The following is a 21,584-nucleotide window of genomic DNA, read 5'->3' on the forward strand; positions in this document are numbered from 1 at the left end:
TAATCTCGCACATCCATTCGTCGATAGATAGACAACATGGGACCTAGACTTCCACCTAACCCAAATACGGAGTGGTCATGGATGCTTTAGAAACTATCTGTTCCGATTCCAACATCCTCTTAGTCCGTATTGTCCGAGGTGCACGGAGTGCATAGAAAACTCTGAGCACATATTCTTCCAGTGCCTTCATTTTTCAAATGTAAGGGAAAATTTAAAAATTTCATTTGGCGGTTGTTTTTCAGAAAAACTCCACAGCACTCATGTACATACATATGTATATATGGCACACGTTATTTTTGAGCATCGGACAAACTCTGAACCATACTATCTTTCGAAATAAACAAAACAAAAAATTATTAAAAAATTAATTTCCTTAATTCTAAAGAATTTCGCCAGCAACTTGACGTGCTTTTATGCAGAAACTATCTAAATACTTTATAAATGTATATTTATTTCCGTACGTACGTCTATATGTATCTCTCTACTTACTATGTATATATGTATGTATACATAGTTTATATGTGTTGACCAACTAAAAGTGAATTCATTTCTGTAAATCATGTATAAATAATTTGATTGCAATGGTTATGAATTTATTTTCATTTATTTCCATTTTACTTCGCCGACCGCACGCTTCACACTTGGCCAACCGCGATGAAAAAGTGAAATATATTTCATAACAGCTACAACAACAGCAGCAACCATAACTGCAATAGTTTCAAGCGAACATATTTGCAATGAAGCAAAAGTCAAAAGGGCAGCCACTGGCCCTGGATGAAATGGCAACGAAGTGGTTGGGGAGAGCCGCAAGATGGAGCAGGAGCATGGAAAAAATCACTTAAAATGCTATCCGGCTCATAAATTAACAATAAATTCTGGCTCACCACAAGCACCAGCGCACGCTCGGGCCAGATAACAACGAAAAATAGAACAATGCCAATCTACACATGCATATGTACACTGGAAGGTGTGTGTGTGTGCTGCCAGCAGCAAAGTGGCAAAGCGGGGCAGCAAGCTGAGGAGCTTTCAAGAAGCGCAAGCAACTCAGACTTCCGGTGCCCGTTGCTGCTGAGATTTGTGGTCCTCTAGTGTTGCTGTTTCGCCGCTGTGGCTGCTACTTTCGTTTTTATTGTTGTTGTTGTTGTGGCCGCAACTGCCGAATTATTGCCACTTAAGAATATGTTGCTGTTGGTGCTTATGGCCTCACGAATTTATTGCTACTATCATAAAATTTTGCTGTTGCTGTTGTTGATGTATGCTGGCATTGTTGTTTTTGCAGCTCTTGATGGACTACACACACTTCCGATCAACTTGAATGCTGAGTCATTTAAAAGCAGCCAACAGTTGCGACGACTGGCACCTACGGCGCACGAGCGCCACTTCCGCTATTCAGAATATTCCGAGTAACTGTGCTTCTTATAAGTATGTATGTGTGTGTGAGTGTATGGGTGCGTGCAAACACTTATGTTTACAGAATCACGCACACACATGCATACATTTGTTTCTATGTATGTGTGTGAAATGCTTCCACTGGCTCATGCATAATATAAGCCTGCATCTGTGAACATGTGTGTGTGTGTGTGTGTGTGTGTGTGAAAACCACATTCAAACAAATACTTATATATGTACATGGTTAGAGTATGTAGTGTGAGGTGCCATTGTACTCATGAATGGTGCGCTGTTGTGCAAACAGCGCGGACATCCGTCAGCAGGCAACAAAACGGCAACGGCAACGGCACTCTGACCTCACTCACACAACGCCAATATATGGCAATATGCATGGTGCAAGTGCTTGCAAATATTTTAGTGCATTTATTTCCTCCAACATGGCGATATGAGAATATGTTTTCCGCATTCTAAAAACTAAATTTCGAGCACTACACACACACACTCAAATGGTTGCACTCATTCTGCTGGAACGACGAAGCAACTTTACAACGCAGTGAGTATCGTGTACCGGGTCTTGCCTCTGCACCTGCCATTGCTGTTAATTAGAGATGTGTGTGCGACAGCATTAAATTACTTCTGTACAATTACAGTAAGGGACGGTCGTGGCTTTAGTTGGGCTACACTTCGGTAGTTTGAGTTCGTATTTGCATTGTATTATTCCATATAGTGTTGGAAAAGTGAGATTTTGAGCTTCATTTAACCAAAAAAATCGGCAAGTTGAAAAAAGTTATAGCTGTTCAAAAACGAGTGAAAATAATAAATAAATTCGCTATATTTTGAAATTTTTTTATAAAAATGGGAAGAATACCACGCAGGCCACCAATGAAATTTGTGGGTGCACCTCGCTCAGGTCGACCTATCGTAGAAAAAGTCGATGAAATTGTGCAAAAGATTAACCAGGACTGCTTATGTGACAGCTTTGACATCGCCAAGGAATTTAACATTTATCATCAAACGGTTTTGAACCATTTGAAAAAGGCTGGCAACAAAAAGATGTTCGATGTTTGGGTACCACATGAATCGTCTGTAAAAAATTCAATGAATCGAATTAACATGTGAACCATTTCTGAAGCGAATAACAGGAGACGAAAAGTGGATCCAATACGACAATAATGAGCGAAAAAGTTCATGGTCCAAGCGTGGTGAAGCTCAACAAATGGTCGCAAAACCAGGATTGACGCCTCGAAAGGTTATGTTTGGTGGTATTGAAAAAGGATTAAGTTCTATGAGCTGCTTCAGCCTGGTCGAATTATTGACTTTACATTTTACTGCCAAAAACTGATGAAATTAAAGCAAACAATCGAAAAAACGGTCAGAACTGATCAACAGAAAGGGCTTCGTCTTCCATCAGGACAACGTTAGACCACTCACATCTTTGATTACTCGTTGAATTTTGATTAGAAATACGAAAATACTTTTTCGACTACCCAATTTATCTGAGTAGTGCGAGTTTAAAACATACATTTGGTCTCTCTTTGTATTGAAAATAGGTCAAGCGTAAAAACCAGCATCAGTTGTAGCTTCCAATTAGCTTTGATTTATTAAAAGAATATTGAAAAAGAGGTGGTGGGCACTCACCAGTCAGTCTCATAATTTTAGGTAGTGTGCTTGAGTCATAAAATATTTGAAAGATGCTGAAAAGCTAAAGCTATATATACAATTTATATCAGGGCAGGTCTCTTACTTAGATTTCAGCCCAAAAATAGAAAATCAATTAGAAGACAGGGGTTCATTATCTCCCTCTACAGCTGTCAGCAGTCACTCATTCTAATTACCACATTTTCTCCATTGAAACCAATCGCGACAGCAAAATCCAGTCCAAATTAGCCTCAAACCAACACAAACCAATAAAAATGAGAGGAAAGAGCCTACACACCGAAATCTTATTTTCGAAAATTTCAAACAATTACCCCAACTAAAAGTTAAATATTCCTCTAAGGCTCTACAATTACTTCCTCGTGTGCAAGCAACAAGAATGGTGCTCGGTGTATGCACACCTTTAAGCATAATTACACACCTATAAGCTCGGAAAACCGTAAACACCTGTTGTTGAGTGAAATGTGCTTAAAAACGCTCAAAGTTAGCTGCCTCATTACACAGCCTAACCGCAAACACCGGCACTCGTTGCAGTAACTGCCAACATGGAACAACAACAATAACACATCAGCTTAAGAGGAGGCTCCAACACGAATACGGACTAGCTAAGCCGCCTTGCCGCAAGTTAACGGACTGCAAGTCAAGCGAGGTGACGTGCTGGTGCACGAACTTGAGGCTGAGAAAAGTGGCAAGAGGGCCTTTAACCTTCTCGCTTGCCGGTGACTGGCGCAAAAACGAAAGATACACAAAAAGCGCATAATTGCTCGGTTGGAGCGGCAAGCAAACTACAGCCGCTGCAACAACACAACAAAGAGGTGTCAAAGTTTTGGTGCTGTTGCACCAACAGTTGCTTTGTGCACACACAAACAGCCCTTCAGCAGTCAGCAGCGCCTTGTGTGGGTGTGTGTGTGTGTTTAAGCTGACTTGTACTAGTATAGGCTGGGCTTCGCTTAGGATTCCAAGTGACTGGCAAGTTGTCAAGTTGATGGGCTAATAGGGCACTGAACTGCATTTACGGAGCCGTAGGAAGTTACTGGGTTCAAAGAAGCGAGTTAAAGATTGAGCGAAGCTGTATGTTACTTATTGGTATTGTAAATCTATGTTTGCAAGGCAAAACGGTCGCATGTGTGGGAAGTTTGAATGGCAAAATACGTTTAATGAATGACCTTAAACTTAAAGTCAACTAGAGCTGATTATTTTATCATTCCACAGCTTCAAGTATTGTACATAATTACTAACTCGCTGTTGCTGTTGGTCTTACCACCGTAATGGCCCTATTAAGGGTTCGTCTAACTTCACGATTTGAGAAAATCGATTTTTTTTACTAATTATCAATGTAAACATCAGGAGAACATGTTTAGATTTGATGGAAGGCTTGTCAGTTGACGAGATCAAGCGCTGACAATTCACGTCGCTCAGTCAGCATTAAAGGAGTATTTTCAAATATAGTGTTCTTTCTTGATTCTAGAAACCTCTCGATTTTCTCAGATAGAGATATTTTTAGGAAAAATGTTTTTTTTGATTTCTTACAGTATTTTGCAGCTTCAAAAACATGACTATTTTAAAAGTACAAATTTTATAATTCGCTGACATTTTATCGGATTTTTTAGATATACAAGTAAAAAAATAGCTTTCGTTTAGACCTGACTGCGATTCCAAACTATCTTATTCTTCCTCTTGTTCTGCTTTCCCCGGCGGGTACTGCGTCGAAGACAGAGCTGACGTATTTGACCTTAAATTCGTAACAAATGTTTCGTATAACTCATACAGCTCGATCGTTCTATCGACTGCGATATTCGCCGTGGCCAACACGCAAAGCATTATAAATCATCCGCAGAACCTTTCTCTCGAAAACTCGTGACGTCAACTCATTAAATGTTCTCTTCGTCCACGCCTCTGCACCGTATAGCAGGACGAGGATGATGAGTAACTTATAGAGTTTGGTCTTAATAAATTGCTTACTTGGTCCAAGTAGCACCTGTTGGCGTTGGATTTCGAAGCAGACGTTGTTTTTGGTGTTGATGATGGTTCCAATATAGTCGAAATCATCTACGACTTCGAATTTATGACTGTCAGCAGTGGCGTGAGAGCCAATTCGCGAATGTCACGACAGTTTCTTTTATGACTATTTGCACTTCAAGCAGAACTAATAAGCGGTTGTTACTACGCCAGCACCTCTAACTCTTATAGAAGATGGTACCAGTTCTGCAGCTTGAATTATTTTCTCAGAAGTAGGTTGAAAAGGTCACAAGAGAGCTCACTTAAATTCCAATCGTTGTGCATACTTTCGTCCGGCAAATATTCAAGAATAAGGATGAAAATGAAAAAGATAAGAGCAGATATGATTATGACCTTTTTTTTGCCATCCATTTGGAGAAAATAGTCCTGAAATTGGAGCGCGAAAGTAAACGCGCTCCGAAAATTACAACGAACCTTTTTCGTGTGGAAAATTTATTCACTTTTGAAGAAAAAATAAATGCAGAAAATTTTAGGTATCTCATCGTTTTAAACACAATTGTTCAAGAACACATAAAACACAATATTCTAAATTTTAAAATGGTTCGAAAATAGGTGCCAATGTAATATCAATTAATGTCATCAGGACATTAAAATTCACACATATTTTCCAGTTTTTTATCGATACCAAAAAACGTCTGATACGTCGTATATTCGCCGTTATTATGCAGCTGTAAATATGTATGTTATTTAATTTGAACTAAACTCACTCGCCAGCCAACTGCACTCGGTATTTACTCTACATTAGGCAAATGAGTAAATAAATTAGACGTGAAATTAGCATAAGCGTGTGTCATGGCTTACAAAACAGATCGCTATCGAGCGCTGGCCCGCGGGATTAAGTGCTTGCACCGCACACATGCACACTCAATTATTTATATTGATTTATATTGCATATGCGTTAATTACTAATTGCCAATGGCGTTGGACAAATTTCATAATTCACAAAACAATCGGTGGTTTGACTAATAAATGTCAGTTGTTATGACATATGCCAAGAGGACGCTGAATGCGCTGCGAAACGCGAAACTAATTACTTAATTGAAAGTCACTCATACGCCGTGTAGTCGCCCTGCACCTGACATTGGCATAGCAATCAATTAACAAGCGACGACATTTTTGTATTTTCGTTGCATTTGTTCACAAAATTGGATTAAATTTCGCTAAATTCATTGAAAGCCATAATTTTTCCAGTGAAGCGCATTACAACTTTTTTACACAGCAATGTATAATACCTAAACGCGATGTTCTGAAAGGCTAACGGATAATTGTATTGAATTATTTTATACAAACACGGTTTTCCAGTGAAGCCACTAGAATTATATGAATTTCCAAATTATATTATGAACGAATTGTATTGAAACGGCACAGCTTCGCTGGAAAATCGTTGAATAGCGTCGGTAAAATATTTTAGCTGGAAATGTCAAGTATTTATGTATATCGAAGCAGCATGCTTTGACAGTTGATGAAATTATCAGCGGTGCTGGCATTTTTATATTTGTCGCTGCCACATCAACAGCTATTATGACACACACAAAAAATTATTGAAAAAATATTTGACTTTCGAACTTCAAAAAAAGTCGCCAACAAAATTTTGTGGCTGCGCACAATGAAAAACCGTTATATTATAGCCGAAAGCGCACACATGTGCAAAAAAATAGTTGTGAAATGGAAGCTAAAAGCTGTCTATTGGATTGTATGAGCTAGAAACATAGATCAAAAGAGATATGTCACGTGTTGATGTTAACAAATCCTAACTGAAACACAATGTGTGCGCTCAAACTGTAAACGAATCACGACTGCTAATCCCAAGCATTCACACGTGCGTCTGTGTTTGTGTCCAAGTACATGGATTTAAAGTGAAAAGAAATGGATGAGGCTTAACATTTAGCTGCAGGTAACAAGTGCCGTCCTTGTAATGCCAATTAGTGGCAACCACAGAAGCAACAAGCAGTGACACGGATCGAGGAATAAGTCTGAAATGAAAGGTAATTTTAGAAAATGAAAATTTTAATGGAAATTTCATGGCAACACAGAATTGTAAAAGAGTTTTAAGCTTAGAGTCACAAAAATTTTAAGATGCTGAGTACAGAAGAGTCTTCGCTGGGTATTTGTACCGCGGTCGAGTTATTTGAATTCTCAACAAATTCAAAGCTTATATTGGGTAGTCGAAAAAGTCTTTTCGTATTTTGATAATAGATGTCGTTGCAGTTGTACCTGCATGTGGAAAGTTGAAAAAACAGTTGCAGCTGTTCAAAAATGAGCAAACATAATGAAGAAATTCGCTATATTTTGAAATTTTTTTATAAAAAAAAAGTTATTGTATAAAAGTTAAATTTGTGAAGTGTACGGAGACGATGCTGTATTAGTTCGTGTAGCACAATAAAGGTTCGCTCGAATCCGCTCTGAAAATTTCGATGTGAAAGATGCACCTCGCTCTAGTCGACCCATCGTCGAGAAAGTCGATGAAATTATCAACAAATGGACTCCTAGCCAAGATTAACGTTCCAAAAGGTTATGCTGAGTGTTTGGTGGGATTGGAAAGGAATCATCTACTATGAGCTGCTCCAGCTGGTCGAACGATTGATTCTACATTTTACTGTCAACAACTGATGAGATTGAAGCAAGCAATCGAAAAAACGGCCAGAACTGAACAACAGAAAGGGCTTCCTCTTTCTTCAGGACAACGCTAGACCACACGCATCTTTGATGACTCGGCAAAAACTGGAGAGCTTGGCTGGGAAGTTTTGATGCATCCACCATATAGCCCTGACCTTGCACCATCGGACTACCATTTGTTTCGGTCAATGCAGAACTCCTTAATGGAGTAAAGTTGGCTTCAAAAGAAGCCTGTGAAAATTACTTGTCGCAGTTTTTCGCCGAGAAACCAGAAAAGTTTTACAATGATGGAATAATATCTTTAGGGGAAAAATTGCAAAAAGTGGTCGACCAAAATGGTACATATTTGGTTCATTAAAGTTTATTATAAATTTGAGAGAAAAGTTGAAATTTGCTTAGAAATACGAAAGGACTTTTTCGACTACCCAATATTATTTCTAGCAACATCAACAATACCAATTACAGTGGACGTGTGTGCTCCAGCGGACAACAGATTTGCAAATAGAATACAAATGTATGTTCCATTAACAGGTGTTGCCATTTTTTGCTCGTTTCTTTTCAAGCTTCACAGCAGCCAAACCAATGAAAGTGAGCAAGCAGTCAACTCAAGTACACGTGCACTCATGAGAAATTTATACTGGCAGCTAAATCACAACCGACTCCAGGAAATCCACATCTCTGCGAACGCAAATACATACACATGTATGTCTTTGCATAAATGAAGACTGCTTCTGCTTATTGGAGAGCAACAGGACGATGCGCAGCCTTGAGTGTCGAACAACACTCTTGACACTCTTTGTTCGTTGCCAACAAAAAAGAGCAATCAATCATAATTTGTAAATGTCATTTCGTTACTTTGATGATGACTGATGAAGTTGTTTCTCTGGCAATGAACACGACAGCGCGCACGTTTAGCACAGATACACACACACACACCCATACATGCATGCTTAGCATGCTATGGAAGCTGCACAAAGCGCAAAATTATTCTCACAGAGTTTCCAGTAGCTCTCCGGGGAACTGTCACTGTGACTACCTGACTGACTCAGTGACTATAGACCAGAATGCTTACTGTCAAGTGTTGAGTTTGTAGCTTAGCGCATTCACAGACAAAGCCGGCTAAATTCCACGTGCAGCAGTTTACAGCCTTTTTTTAATGCGCGTATGTGTGTGTGCGAAGGTATTCAAAGAATTCCGGCACGGTCTGCCTGACCACTACACACCTGCACAGCTCAGTCTTCAATAGCTTTCCGCTTCGCCTTTTAAGTCGCGGAGTTTGATGTTTAGCTGACAACGTCGACTGGATTGGCGGAGCTGTTCGCAGAAGTCCTAACTGTCAATGTTACATGATGTGATGACAGATAAATGGCAAGCAATATTGCTAACAAATGATTTGAAGATTTTCGAATTACAATTAGATCTTGATCGGATTTGTAGGCTGCAAAGATGCATTCAAACTTTAAATCGTAGAGCTGTATCTGACTTTCGGCTTTTGGCTTTTAGCAGTGGACTCACAATTACCTTCTACAGGTGATGTATTGCGATTTAGTAGTTAAACTTCTTTGGCAGCCATTATCATTGAAATACTATATAAACCTAGATTACTAGAGTCAATATTTGTACCTACATCCTCTTCAACTATCTATAAATGGTAACAAATTAATAAAAATAATTGGACGAACTTAAAATAAGCTGACCCAATGATTCTACTGTTCTTCAAAAACATTTGCTTTCTACAGCCTTTATAGAACTTAGCAAGGCTGAAACACAAAAACTGTTCGGAAGGAGTTTCAAAGGGATATGGAAAAACCATTTCCAGAATAAATATGTTAGGTTATAATACATTTTTACCCAACACTAGATGGACTACTTCTTAGAAAAAATAAAGGTTTTGTAAAATTTAAAAGTTTCCGTCTTAATCGTGTATTTTTTCATTGCTTCAAGATAGGCTCGGATTGCTTCAAAACATAGCCTCTGCTTCGATTATATTTATGATGTAAATAGATCATTCTTTTGGTTGCTTTTAAGAAAAATTAAACCTTTAGTAGTAGAAGGTGTTACTGAAACTTATCTTAACCAGTTTAGAGGATATGTTCTCGTGCAGAGAGCTTCCTTTCAGTACCCTTTCGATTAAGAGATTATGGAGATGATTACGAAAGTGGTTGGGTCGCCCTGTAGTCCTGCGCTGCGTGAGAAGAAAGTATTCAGTTTCTTTTATCGGGGTCGAAACAACCTGGTACCCAATTTTGTAAAGGAGTAAATGCAGGTTGAAAAATTATTATATTTCGATCATAACAGAAGTCTGTTAATTACAGCTTTAAAGTTCAATCTTGCAGGAAATGTAGAAATGTGAAAGTAATTATTTCCTTATTATACAAAAACAGCAAGTAATACAAACTACAGTCATAAAATTTCCACTACAACTAGCATCCTTCTCGCAAATGACCTGGCAGACAGTACAGCCATTTCATTTCATCTTTCAAAGGCTTGTGCTGAAACTCGCCCTCGGTGGATGGGAAATTAAAGCAAATAATGCGCTCATTCATTCGAATGCCGAAACATTCAGAAATTCCAAAGTCAAATATTCTCTGCCAGCAGCACTTCAGCTTCATTCAGCAAACACTGAAACCTTTTCTAATGTGAAGCAAACACTTCCCTTCAACACGTACGCACACACACAAGTGCATTGTTGGCACTACAAAGAAGTCCGGTAATTTTCTTAATTACAGCAACTGACTGACAACTGACTGACTTTAGTCTGCTCCAAGCCGCCGGCTTATTTGCGCGACATTACCTGACGTTCTTGACTTTGCTAAGCGTTTGTTTGCACTTCACTCAACCGCCAGCTATGGGCAGGCGGCATATGAACACACACACATCTACACACACATTTTTACACATTAACACGTACACTTGCCCATTGAAGCACACAAGGACAAGCAGAGAATGGCGAAAATGGAAAGAAAGCAGTGTGAAAGAGAATTGAGACCGGGTGAGATTAAAAGGACAAGGTTATGCAGAATTACACTGCGTCTCAGTGCTGGCTGACTTTGTCTGTATATGTGCGTCTTTGAAGCGCACACTTAGTTTCTGTTTCGGTTTCTTGTGTCTTATTTGCTCGGGCAATGGAATGCAGCAAGTGACAATTATTATGATTGCTCCATGACTTCTCACCCGCCTCGATGCCGCCCAGATAAACGGCATTTCTTTTCATTGCCTTTCTGTCAAGCAATTTGAAGTCTTTCAGTTTCGTCATCTCTCCCCTTCCGCTGCTCTTTATTGCGATGTACAATATTTGAATGCCAAGTCATTGCAGTTTTCCACTTCATTGCTGCTAATCCTGCTTCGGGTAATCACACTCCAAATTGCTGCTCTCGAGAACTCTTCACTCACTTTCATACATATATAATATAATTGGCAGTTATTTGTATACGAGATTCTTGTATTCGAACGATATATACAAGTACATACTTGTATGTAGGAATGTCCTTCATTTAGGAAGGGTTGTTCGTGTCATATTACGAATGCGATTGCCCAGACTTAGTATTTGCAAGCCAAAATGAGTAATTAGGATTTACAGAAATTATATTTGCTTTTCCGTCATGTCACAAATTTCAATTTTGTTAGTAAATTGCATTTTTATTTTTTGATATGAAAAAGTGAGTTTAAGGCAAAACAAAAATGTTAACTTTGACTTTAACGAAGCTATAATACCCAACCAATATTAAAGGGTATTGTTAGATATTTATATTAATTTCTATTGGTCAGTTTGTATGGCAACTATATGCTATAGTGGTCTAATATCGACAGTTCCGTTAAATGATTAGCTTCTTGGAGATAGAAAGATGTGGGCAAAATAGCTCAAAAACTAAGGGAGTAATTAACATATAGTATATGTAGTTGGACAGACAGACAGACGAACACGCTAAATAGACTCACCTAGTGACACTGCTTATTTATATGTAAGTACTTTTTTCAATAGCCCTTTCTTGACAAATCACGTGTGAGTCGTGTCAAGATGTCACGTTCTTTTTGTTCAATATTGTTTGGCATCATGGAAAGACTTACGCCTGAACAACTCTTACAAAAAGGGTGTACGCGAAGACCGTGGAGAGTCGATTCGACGCCGTTGGCAGCAACTCGGACTGACCTATGGAACAACTTGACTCATTTTATGTCGAGATCTTAAACTGAAATCTTACAAAATACAGCTTGTGCAAGAACTGAAACCGCTCGACGTACCTAAGCGAAACAGCTTTGCTCTATGGGATCTTGAAGAGTTTCAAGAAGATCCAACGTTTCCGATCCAAATTCCAGCGCTGAAGCTCATTGGCCCATGAGCCCATGGCTCAACGAGTATATAAACAAGCAAAATTGTCACATTTGGGATGAATAGCAACCTTAAGAGATTCAAGAGCTACCATTTTATCCAGAAAAAACAACGGTTCGGTGTGGTGTGTGGTCCGGTGGAATCATCGGTCCATATTTCTTCAAAAATATTGAAGGTGAGAACGTAACCATCAAAGGCAACCGTTAGCGCGTCAAAATAACCGATTATTTGATGCCTGTAATTGAAGCTCGTGTTCTCGGCGACAATTAGTTTCAACAAGAGGACGTCACTTCCCTTACAACGCAACAATCATAGGATTTATTAAGAGAACAATTCAGTGAGCAGATAACTTCACCTTTTTTGTCCATCGATTGGGCACTAAGCTCGTGTGATACCACATCGTTAGACTTTTTGCTGTTGAGATATGTAAAGTTTAAAGTCTGTGCGGACAATCCCGCTTCGATTCAGGCCTTGGAGCAAATCAGCATGCATGTCATTCGCCAATTACCAGTCGAATTGCTCAAACGAGTCATCAAATTGGACTCAGCGGAAGCGGCGGCCAACATATGAAAGAGATAATCTTCATAAAAAAAAAAAAAAAAATGCCAAAGAATGTTCTTTCTGTGTTTTTACTTAAAAAAAAGTAGAGAACTTCGAAATGGATCACCCTTCATATAATTCGAAACGTTTCCGACATTTCCTTGTGAGTGTTACAAACTTCATGGTGAACTTAATACTCCTACTTCTCAGGCATAGGAAATTTATTAATGGGATACATTTGTAACTATTTCACCAATTTATATATAAATATGATTAATACTCATGTGAGATCATGATGTGTTTACGATGAAACTTTTATTCTGAAGAAACGGTATTTTTCAGAAAGCAAAAGCTGAGTAAAAGTCTATAACAAAGAGCTATGTTAAGACCTACTTAAAATATTACTAAAGTTTGAGTCCTGACTGGATACTGTTTAATGACGGATATTGTCTAATAGGTTCAAGCACGGTACGGTAAATATGCTATTGGAAAGTCAGTTGAAATATTCACGCCTTTGGCTTAGCAAATTTCCTAGGATTGATATTAACCGGCCTAATAGTTCTGTTAGCTCCGAACACTTGCTGTACCTTATGGGTAACACAGAGGACGAATACCTCTCCAAGTAAGATTTATCGATTTTTTATCAACCCTACGACCTAACGTAATTGAACCTAGAGGGAAGAATAGATCGGAAAGTGATAATGATGTTATGATGATGTGATCTAAGGTTGGGGATTTCGTGGTAATAATAATAAAAAGTAAGGATATTAAGACCAAGTTGAGTGCTTCGAGAAAAAATTGATTAAAATTGATCTTTCGTTTTCTTGAGATGCTTTCTTGAAAATGTGAGAGTTTAAGCAATAGCGAATTCGGAATATATATGGATCATAAATATTGCAAAGTACCTCATCATATAGACCTAAAACTTATTAGTCTGTTTAGATTCATAAACACAAGAATTCATCGGTTTGTTCAGGAATAATTATACTTATTAAATGAGGGTTTTTATATAAGTTTACGGCCAAAGAAAGCGTTAGCAAATAGATTCTTGAAAATCAAATACGCGACTGTTGCACCAAATATCTTAACTTAAGTTCCTGACCAGTGTGACTCAATGTTAACGACCACAACTGCATGGCAGATGCAATCTTCAACACGTGGTTTTAAAGCATTTACAACTACAGCAGGAAAGATGAAGATTATTACTATGGACGAAATTTCAGTTCGGCAATTTAATTCTAAGTTTCTTGTAGTATAATTCCAACTGATTTATTATAAATATTATACCTCAAATCAATTTGATCGAACAGAATCAATACGTTTTCGACATTATCCAAACATACTATTTGCACCATATTCTCAATACGCACACACATATGCGAAGCATGTTTTCGGTATTCGCTCGATTGATGAATGCATTCCGAAAACATATTTACATAGCGGTATATTAATGGAAATTTATTCATTTGGTCAGTGAGCCGCAGCGGATCGAGCCCAAAGAATTATGCAAATCTGTAAAGCAACAAGAACAACAACAGCGACGGTAAACAGGTCAAACTATCGGCAAAAACAACACAAAAAACTGGAAATAAACTAATAACACAGTGAAACCGGTCCAGTTGTTGGCTGACACACCATCACGCATACGAACACACATATATAAATATAGCGATATTGTTGGTGTTGTAAGTGTAAACGCACCAATGAATGTGGGAATGATGGACAAATGGCAAAAAAGTTAGTTTTTAACAAAACGCCATGAATAGTGAGGTCGGCGCTGACCAAAGCACAAAGCCACTCAAACTCATTCACACGTTCATACACGCATATGTCAGTGTGTATGAGTAAAAGCTGCTCTGTGTTAATGTTAATGCTGCCCATGCTGTTGATGGCTTGCTATCGACAAGTCTATGAATAAAATTTGACGGAAATTATGACAAATTTGATGTGCGAAAGCGAAACGAAAGCGGAGAGCGTGATTTGTTGGCAAAAGCCAGCCGCAAATTCAATCAATTTCAATTTACATAAGAATGTACAAACAAATATTTGTAGAAGGGGAGGGGAGAGATTTTAATAGAACTGACCACGGTAACGGTACTTTCGTGCAGTTAGTATTGTTTTGAACTGTTTTAAAAGGGCTAACTGAACGAGCACAGTGTTCTAATATGCCGTTTAAGACGATTAAATTAGAAAAAAATTCAATTCTTGTAAAGTAAAAAAAAGGAGGCAGAAAGAAGAGTATATTTTTGCCCTGAACAAGGTATATTAAGTTTGTCACGTAATTTTTATACCCAGGAGGAAATGTCGGGGACACTATAAATTGTAAATACGTGAACTAAACTTATTGTCGGAAGCAATTTAAAATATATATTTTATGTCATTAATTTTTGAAATACTTTTCTAATTTTTGAAATAACCTAAATAGCCTTAGACTACACTGTAATACAGCAGCAACACCCATAAACAAAAATTCCAAGGCAAACAAGTAAGGGAAGTGCTAAGTTCGGGTGCAACCGAACATTTTATACTCTTGCAACTTGCAAGAAACAAATCCAGGAAAATACTTTAAGGTGTTAAGCCAATCATATAGAGTAAAGTCAGCTGGATGTTCGAAAATCCTGATATTAGTTATATAGGGGCTATAGGCCAAGTTTTCGCTCAAATTTATCGATTTTAGGCACAAAGATACACTCACATATCGGCCGATATATGCGGTACAAATTCACCTCGAAGTTCGAAAATCTTTAGATTAAGTATATGGTTCCGATTCAACGCATTTTTGACATATGTATAAACATACCATTATAAGAGAAGAATAATCCCTTAATTTCAGTTATATATATCACACATTGGTCGACATTTTCGATCAAAAGTCAACTGTAGGTATTATATATAGGTGATTTGTGTACTGGAAACTGAACGAATCAAGTGGAATTTGAAGTGGTGCTATATGGGAAGTAGGCGTCGTGATATCCGATTACGCTCATAGGAATATAAAAAGAATGCCACATATCAAATTCAGTCGAAATCGTTTGGTCGGGTCCCGAGATATGGGATTTCATGCCCATCGTCCAAATTTTACGCCGGCCTCCAAGAAACTTTCTCATATCATCTCGGTGGTAAAATGTAATGCCTTTGGCGTAGTTAGTTATTATTATTATTGCGCTTTTAGTAGTTTTTAACAGCACCGTTATATTTGGAGTGAGCGGGGTTATCTACCGATTTCATCCACCTTCTCACTGTCGGCACGATTTCTTATAATATTAGCGCTGAGCAAATTTGGTTGTTGTAGTTTGAGTCGTTTACGAGATACATATAAAACTGCATAAAGCTTAATAGAGGGCGGGGCCATGCCCACTTTTTCAAAATTGTTTGCCCACAGGGGTCCCTGGCTACTGCGATCCCTTTTTCCAAATAGTAGTTTTAAATCTTAATTTCGTGCTTAGTTATGTCACTTTATAGGTTTTCGGTTAATGAAGATTTGTAGGCGTGGCAGTGGTCCGATTACGCCCATCTACAAACTCGTATTTTTTTTGTACTAATAAATTAGAATAACTAGTTTCATCAAGATATCTCAATTTTTACCTAAGTTACATCCTGCACGGACGCGCGGACAGACAGACAGTGACCCCGGATTTCAACTTTTCTGATCATTTTGATCATTTATATGTATATATATATATGTATATAACTCTATATCTGTCTGGATGAGTTTTAGGTGATGCGTACAGCCGTTAGGCGAACAAAACTATAATACTCTGTAGCAACCGATTACAAGAGTATAAAAATGAAACAAAGAGAGAGCAGAGAGAAACCTTTCTGCAAATCTTTAAATCTTGTGATAGCTTTGTGACACTCTTTGTTATATTTTAAAGAATTAATTTGAAACTGTTTCATATATAGTTGTAAATACATGTTAAATGTTGGTTTAATAAAGCTGATCAGTTATAATGGTTTTGAACGCATTTTCTCTAATTTAATCCAAGTTCATTCTTTTTCATTGTTTAACTAAAAAAAGAGAATAATAGAATTGAACGACACTAGTATAGAATAGACCTCATTCGCATGGCTCATAAAATTGAGCGAAACTTCGAAATTCGGTTTAGTTCGGCTGGCAGCGTTCTTGCTAAGCAGTCTAATTAAGAAACTTACTAAAATCATATTAAGTGATTAATAATTTATAATGAAATTAACAGATATATGTTTATTAGCGCTGCTTGGGTTTCTACAACTAATAGCTAAGAATGAAGGTATAATAAAGAAGCGTTATAAAGAAAAGCATACAATTTTATTTTTATTTAATTATTTTTAAAAAATTTATTATTTCACTTCCTTCAGGTCGAACTATTTTTAAAACTCGAAAAATTTCAACTGAGTTCATGGAAGAAATGCATAAAACTGATCAAGCGAACGAAGGCAATATTCCCGAGAAAGAAGATAATATCGAGATATACGAACACCAGCGAGTAAAATCTTTGATAGAGGAGCTTCTACTGCAAGGAGAAAATAAGGTTATAACGGAACAACTACTAAATCCAAACTATTATGAAAAAAAGAATGACATGAATGCAAACACAGCTACTAAACTAGGCAAAGACGATTTAAATCAAGGTAATTTAACGGATTTGCGCAAGCAAATGGCATCGATAAACACACAAACTCCAGAATTGTCAACCAATGTAACCCCAGAAGGATTGCTTGACGAAATTGAGAATTTGGTTCCTATTAAAAATACAACAAACTTCGACAATCACAAGCTACTCACTAAGAGCAACGAAGCTACTTTTAATTCCACTCAGAACGGCACCAACCACAACTCGCTCAACCCACCGGATACTACAGTGCGACATGCCACGATATCGCTCCATATTTACAGCACCAAAGAACAGAATGAGTCTGGGGATCATCCAATAGACATCCTGAGTATGAACATTAAGAATGTTGGCGGCAATGAAACTCTGAAGCAGCAGTTAGACTTTTTACAAAAGAATGCGGAGAATATCAAAAAACAACAACACATAGTTGGTGAAAATGGTGTGAACATTCTAGAAAGGACTGAATATACTAATGTAGACCTAACGGAAAGCGCGCTGGTTAATAATATAAACAGTAATCATGAAAACTTGACAGCCATTGCTGCCACAAATTACAACCAAAAAGTCAATCAGACTTCCTCAACTAATGTATTAGCGGAATTACCAATGCCTCTAGAGGAACCAATGGATTTTAATGAAGAACCAGTTAATTCATATGCAGTTCCTGTCTTGAAGGATCTTACCACTACAATAAAAGTAGGACAACAAAATGAGTCTACAAATCTTAACGTTGCGTCGTTTTATCATGACAAACTGAAACTATCCGAACCTCCAAATCAATCTAGCGTTAAAAACGAGAGTCATCAAGCAGAAATTACGCCGTCTGATGATGGTATTTTAGAACAGCAAAAACATGGCACTTACTATGTTACTTTAAACCAACCGTCGAATTATAGCAATGAATTGGTTAACGGCACGACGTCATATGATCCGATGAAACTTCGCCAATCACCAGCAAACCCGTCTAAGGAAAACCAGTCTTCAAATTCAGACGATGAAACGAGCTTTCCATCAAATGAAGAATTGTCACAATCAATTGAATTGATGGATATCTATGGATTTAGCAAACCACAAAAGTTAGTCATGGGTTCCTTATTTGAGCCCTCGAAGCCAACAATATCCACAAGCGCATCATCAAATACTTCCAAAACAGCAAATATAGAAGAGGCTTTTAAGCGTCTCACAGAAATATTTGATGAGTATTCAGTACCCATTTCCAGCGTGTTACAGCAACTATCGGAAGGACTTGAGGAAAAACCAGCAATCGCAAATTTACCTATGAATACGGACGAATTCGAAAATTCACAAAAAACTCAGGTTTTCAAAGAAAACAACGAAAGACCTGATATGCTAGCAGCTTCGAGGCATGATGAATCCGATTCTATGGAGCTTGGTTATGGCTCGGATTATACCATATTTCAGAGCCAGATGAATTTCTCAAATTTCATACGCACCAAAGAGGTTGTAAGTGACGAGAGTAGTTCGAATCAAAGTCTTGCTCATGAAGTGCTTGATAGTGACGAAGGCACAGAAGATAAAGTACCACAATCTAGTCAACTCAAGAAACCAACAACGAAATATCAATCGGATGAATATGGCGAAGGTAATGAAAGTGAGCACGAACTAAATGACACGTCAGCAACAGAGTACAGTAATGTAAATGTTCTAACCGCAAACCCAGCAGCAACAGAAACAAAAGTTTCAACAACCAAAGTAATGACATTATTTGATGCAACCGCAACGCCATTCGCAACCGATCCGATGGCAACGATTGCAAATGAGCCAGCAAACAATTTAGAGCATCTGGAAGTGGCAATTGGAAACGATGTAGGAAAGGAAATTGAAAATATTGACAAAACCAATGAAATGCAAGTGGAAACTATTCACCAACAGCAACACCAACACTTCGAAGCCGACACAGAGTTGCTTGCGGAGAACACAAACGACAAGTCGGCTTGGGTGGCTACCGGATTACAACACATCAGCAACACGCTTTCAGCACAACCGGGCAAGACGACAAGCCCAGAGAGTGCGGAGGAGGAGCATAAAGGGGTGCCAAAACCGGAAGTGATGTGCAACAAAACGGAGATAATTAAAAGTGAGCAGTACAACAAAACAAATGAAAATGAAACTGAAACCGTGAATGAAAAGGCAGACATGATATCTGGAGGACGTGTGTTTCTCGGACGCTCCTTGAGTTATACGATAAGCTGTCATATCAGCAAACACGAAGTGCCCACTACAATCGTACCAGTCGTACATGCAGCCAACACTACCGATGAAATTGACAATAACCGGGAGAAAATAATAAAAAATCATGAACAGTTGACAATTACAAGTGCCGATGACAGCAGAAATGGACTGCCAGTGGGAACCCTGAAGCCCTTAGAGGCCGAGCGGACAGAGCAGCGCACTGAAATGGACGGCAGTGGTGACAAAGCGAATGAAGGCGTCGCTGATGTAGGTGTAGGCAGTGCTGACACTGATGGCAGTGGATATTATGGCGTAGGCAATGAAGAGGAGGGAATGGAGAGCGGCGAAAATTACTACATTGATGGGGTTGTGCATGAAATTGATGGCGATACCGATGCTGATGGCGATGGTGCTGCTGATGTTGATGACTATGTGACCGGCGCTGCATCGTTTCATGTTAATGGCATTCAAAGCCGTGTGAGGCAGGCAGCTGGAATGACAGCAGTCGCACAATTGACAACCAGTTTAGAAACAGATAATGACAAAACATACGAGTATGACACTCGACAGCCACTCCAAGGCGGCTGGAGTGATAAGGACGTCAATTTCCAAAGTGTCGAGCATGTGGCACCAAGCGTCGTCAACAGCAAAAATACCAAACAAGTGGACAGCAGTGAAGGTGGCGCTGACAAAGATTACCAAGATGATGATGGCTACGATGACAACGATGGTGACGATGATGACGATGATAATGATGGCAATGCGTCCATTGAAGCCGTCGAATTTGTGACCAGTGATTACCACACAGAGAAGGACAGCAAATATCGAGAAGCAGCGCATATTGGCAGTGTGGACCGTGAACCCAACAGCATTGCTGTGACTGCCGATGCTGACGCAACGGTGGAAGCTGATAATATGTTGCAATACAAGCTTGCCAAAGCGGAAGCTGCCGCTGTTGAAGCGCAGGAAAATAACGAGAACTACAATGCAGAGCTGTTGAAAACCGAGACAGAATCAACAAAATTGAAAAATGCCAGCGGTGGAGTTAGTGACGCGAATAGCGATAATTCCGAAGATGACGACGACGACGATGACGGCAAAGGCGAAAGTGCCGACGCCGCTGACAGTGATGAGGACGAGGACGAGGAAATGGCGGATGTGAGTGGCATAGCTGCTGATGCTGAAGCGGAAGATTCCTCTGCTGCTGCCACTGATCCGATGATTGCTGTCGCAGCTGCCACTAAACCGAACGGCGACGACGTCAAAAGCGCACAGAGCAATGCATCGCGCTGACACCGCTTCATAAGCGGATATTACAACGACAAATTGGTGGCATGCATTGGCAAAGACGGAAATTAGTACATTTCTAAATGGCAACTATTGCGCAGCGTGTATGTGGCAGCATTGCCAACGCAAGCTACATCTGCACATGCACGGTTTGAGCGGGCGGAAATCGCGCGGAAATCAAAGGAAATGCAAAGTAACCGACCGGATGTGGACGAAGGCGACGAAAATGCGTGAGCACATGGTTAAGTACGGATGCCAGTGACCACTAAGTGGGCAACGGGTTAAGTGTGACCGCAATTATGCGGGAGTGTGGTACACCCATCAGAAGATAAGCGCTGTGTTTGTGTGTAGTAGTTACAGATTGATTTAGATTAGTATAAAGGCGTAAGTTACTATTAAAAATATTTCATTTGAAATTGAAAACCCAATTTTTATGTTTAAATTATTATTTTGTAACAAATAAATATGCTGATAAATATTTATGACTCCGCTTATTCACATTTTATTTTAGTTTTTTATTTTTTTGAGCTGCTTTTCGCATGAAACTTATTTGCGGTCCCCTTCGTCGGCTGCATTCTGCGTTATTTGCGGCCGCCTGCCCGGATTGTAGATGAGGTCAATGAAGAACGGCGGAAAGAGCGCTAGTTTATAGCCATTCGCTGGCACCAACTGGCTGCCATTATAACGCTGCGCAGTCTGCACCACCTCATCGATTCGGTATTCGCTTTTAATTTCACTTAATGTCAGTTTGGAGAGACGACGCAGAAATTCTTCATCACTTTGCGTTAATTTTGACAATCCACCAACTATCAGCGTAAAAATCACAGCAATTAATAGTTTATGCGAAATCATTCCAACAACCCGAACCTCAATTCAATTTATCTTCAAATGCCCGCGGTGAACCAATATTTTTGCTAGCGCTGAGTCTGAAGCCGAAAATGAGTCTAAACGTGTCATAC

General features: G+C 38.9%; 1 protein-coding gene across 1 annotated transcript; it reads left to right on the forward strand.

The window, feature by feature from the left end:
- The first annotated feature begins 16,938 nt into the window (after nt 1-16,938).
- LOC126757481 (serine-aspartate repeat-containing protein F-like) lies at nt 16,939-20,631 on the forward strand. The gene has a single exon (XM_050471414.1). The coding sequence runs from the start codon at nt 16,939-16,941 to the stop codon at nt 20,629-20,631; it is 3,693 nt and encodes a 1,230-aa protein (XP_050327371.1).
- The last annotated feature ends 953 nt before the right edge of the window (nt 20,632-21,584 follow it).

This window comes from Bactrocera neohumeralis, chromosome 4 (genome assembly GCF_024586455.1).
Source record: "Bactrocera neohumeralis isolate Rockhampton chromosome 4, APGP_CSIRO_Bneo_wtdbg2-racon-allhic-juicebox.fasta_v2, whole genome shotgun sequence".
Taxonomy (NCBI): Eukaryota; Metazoa; Arthropoda; class Insecta; order Diptera; family Tephritidae; genus Bactrocera; species Bactrocera neohumeralis.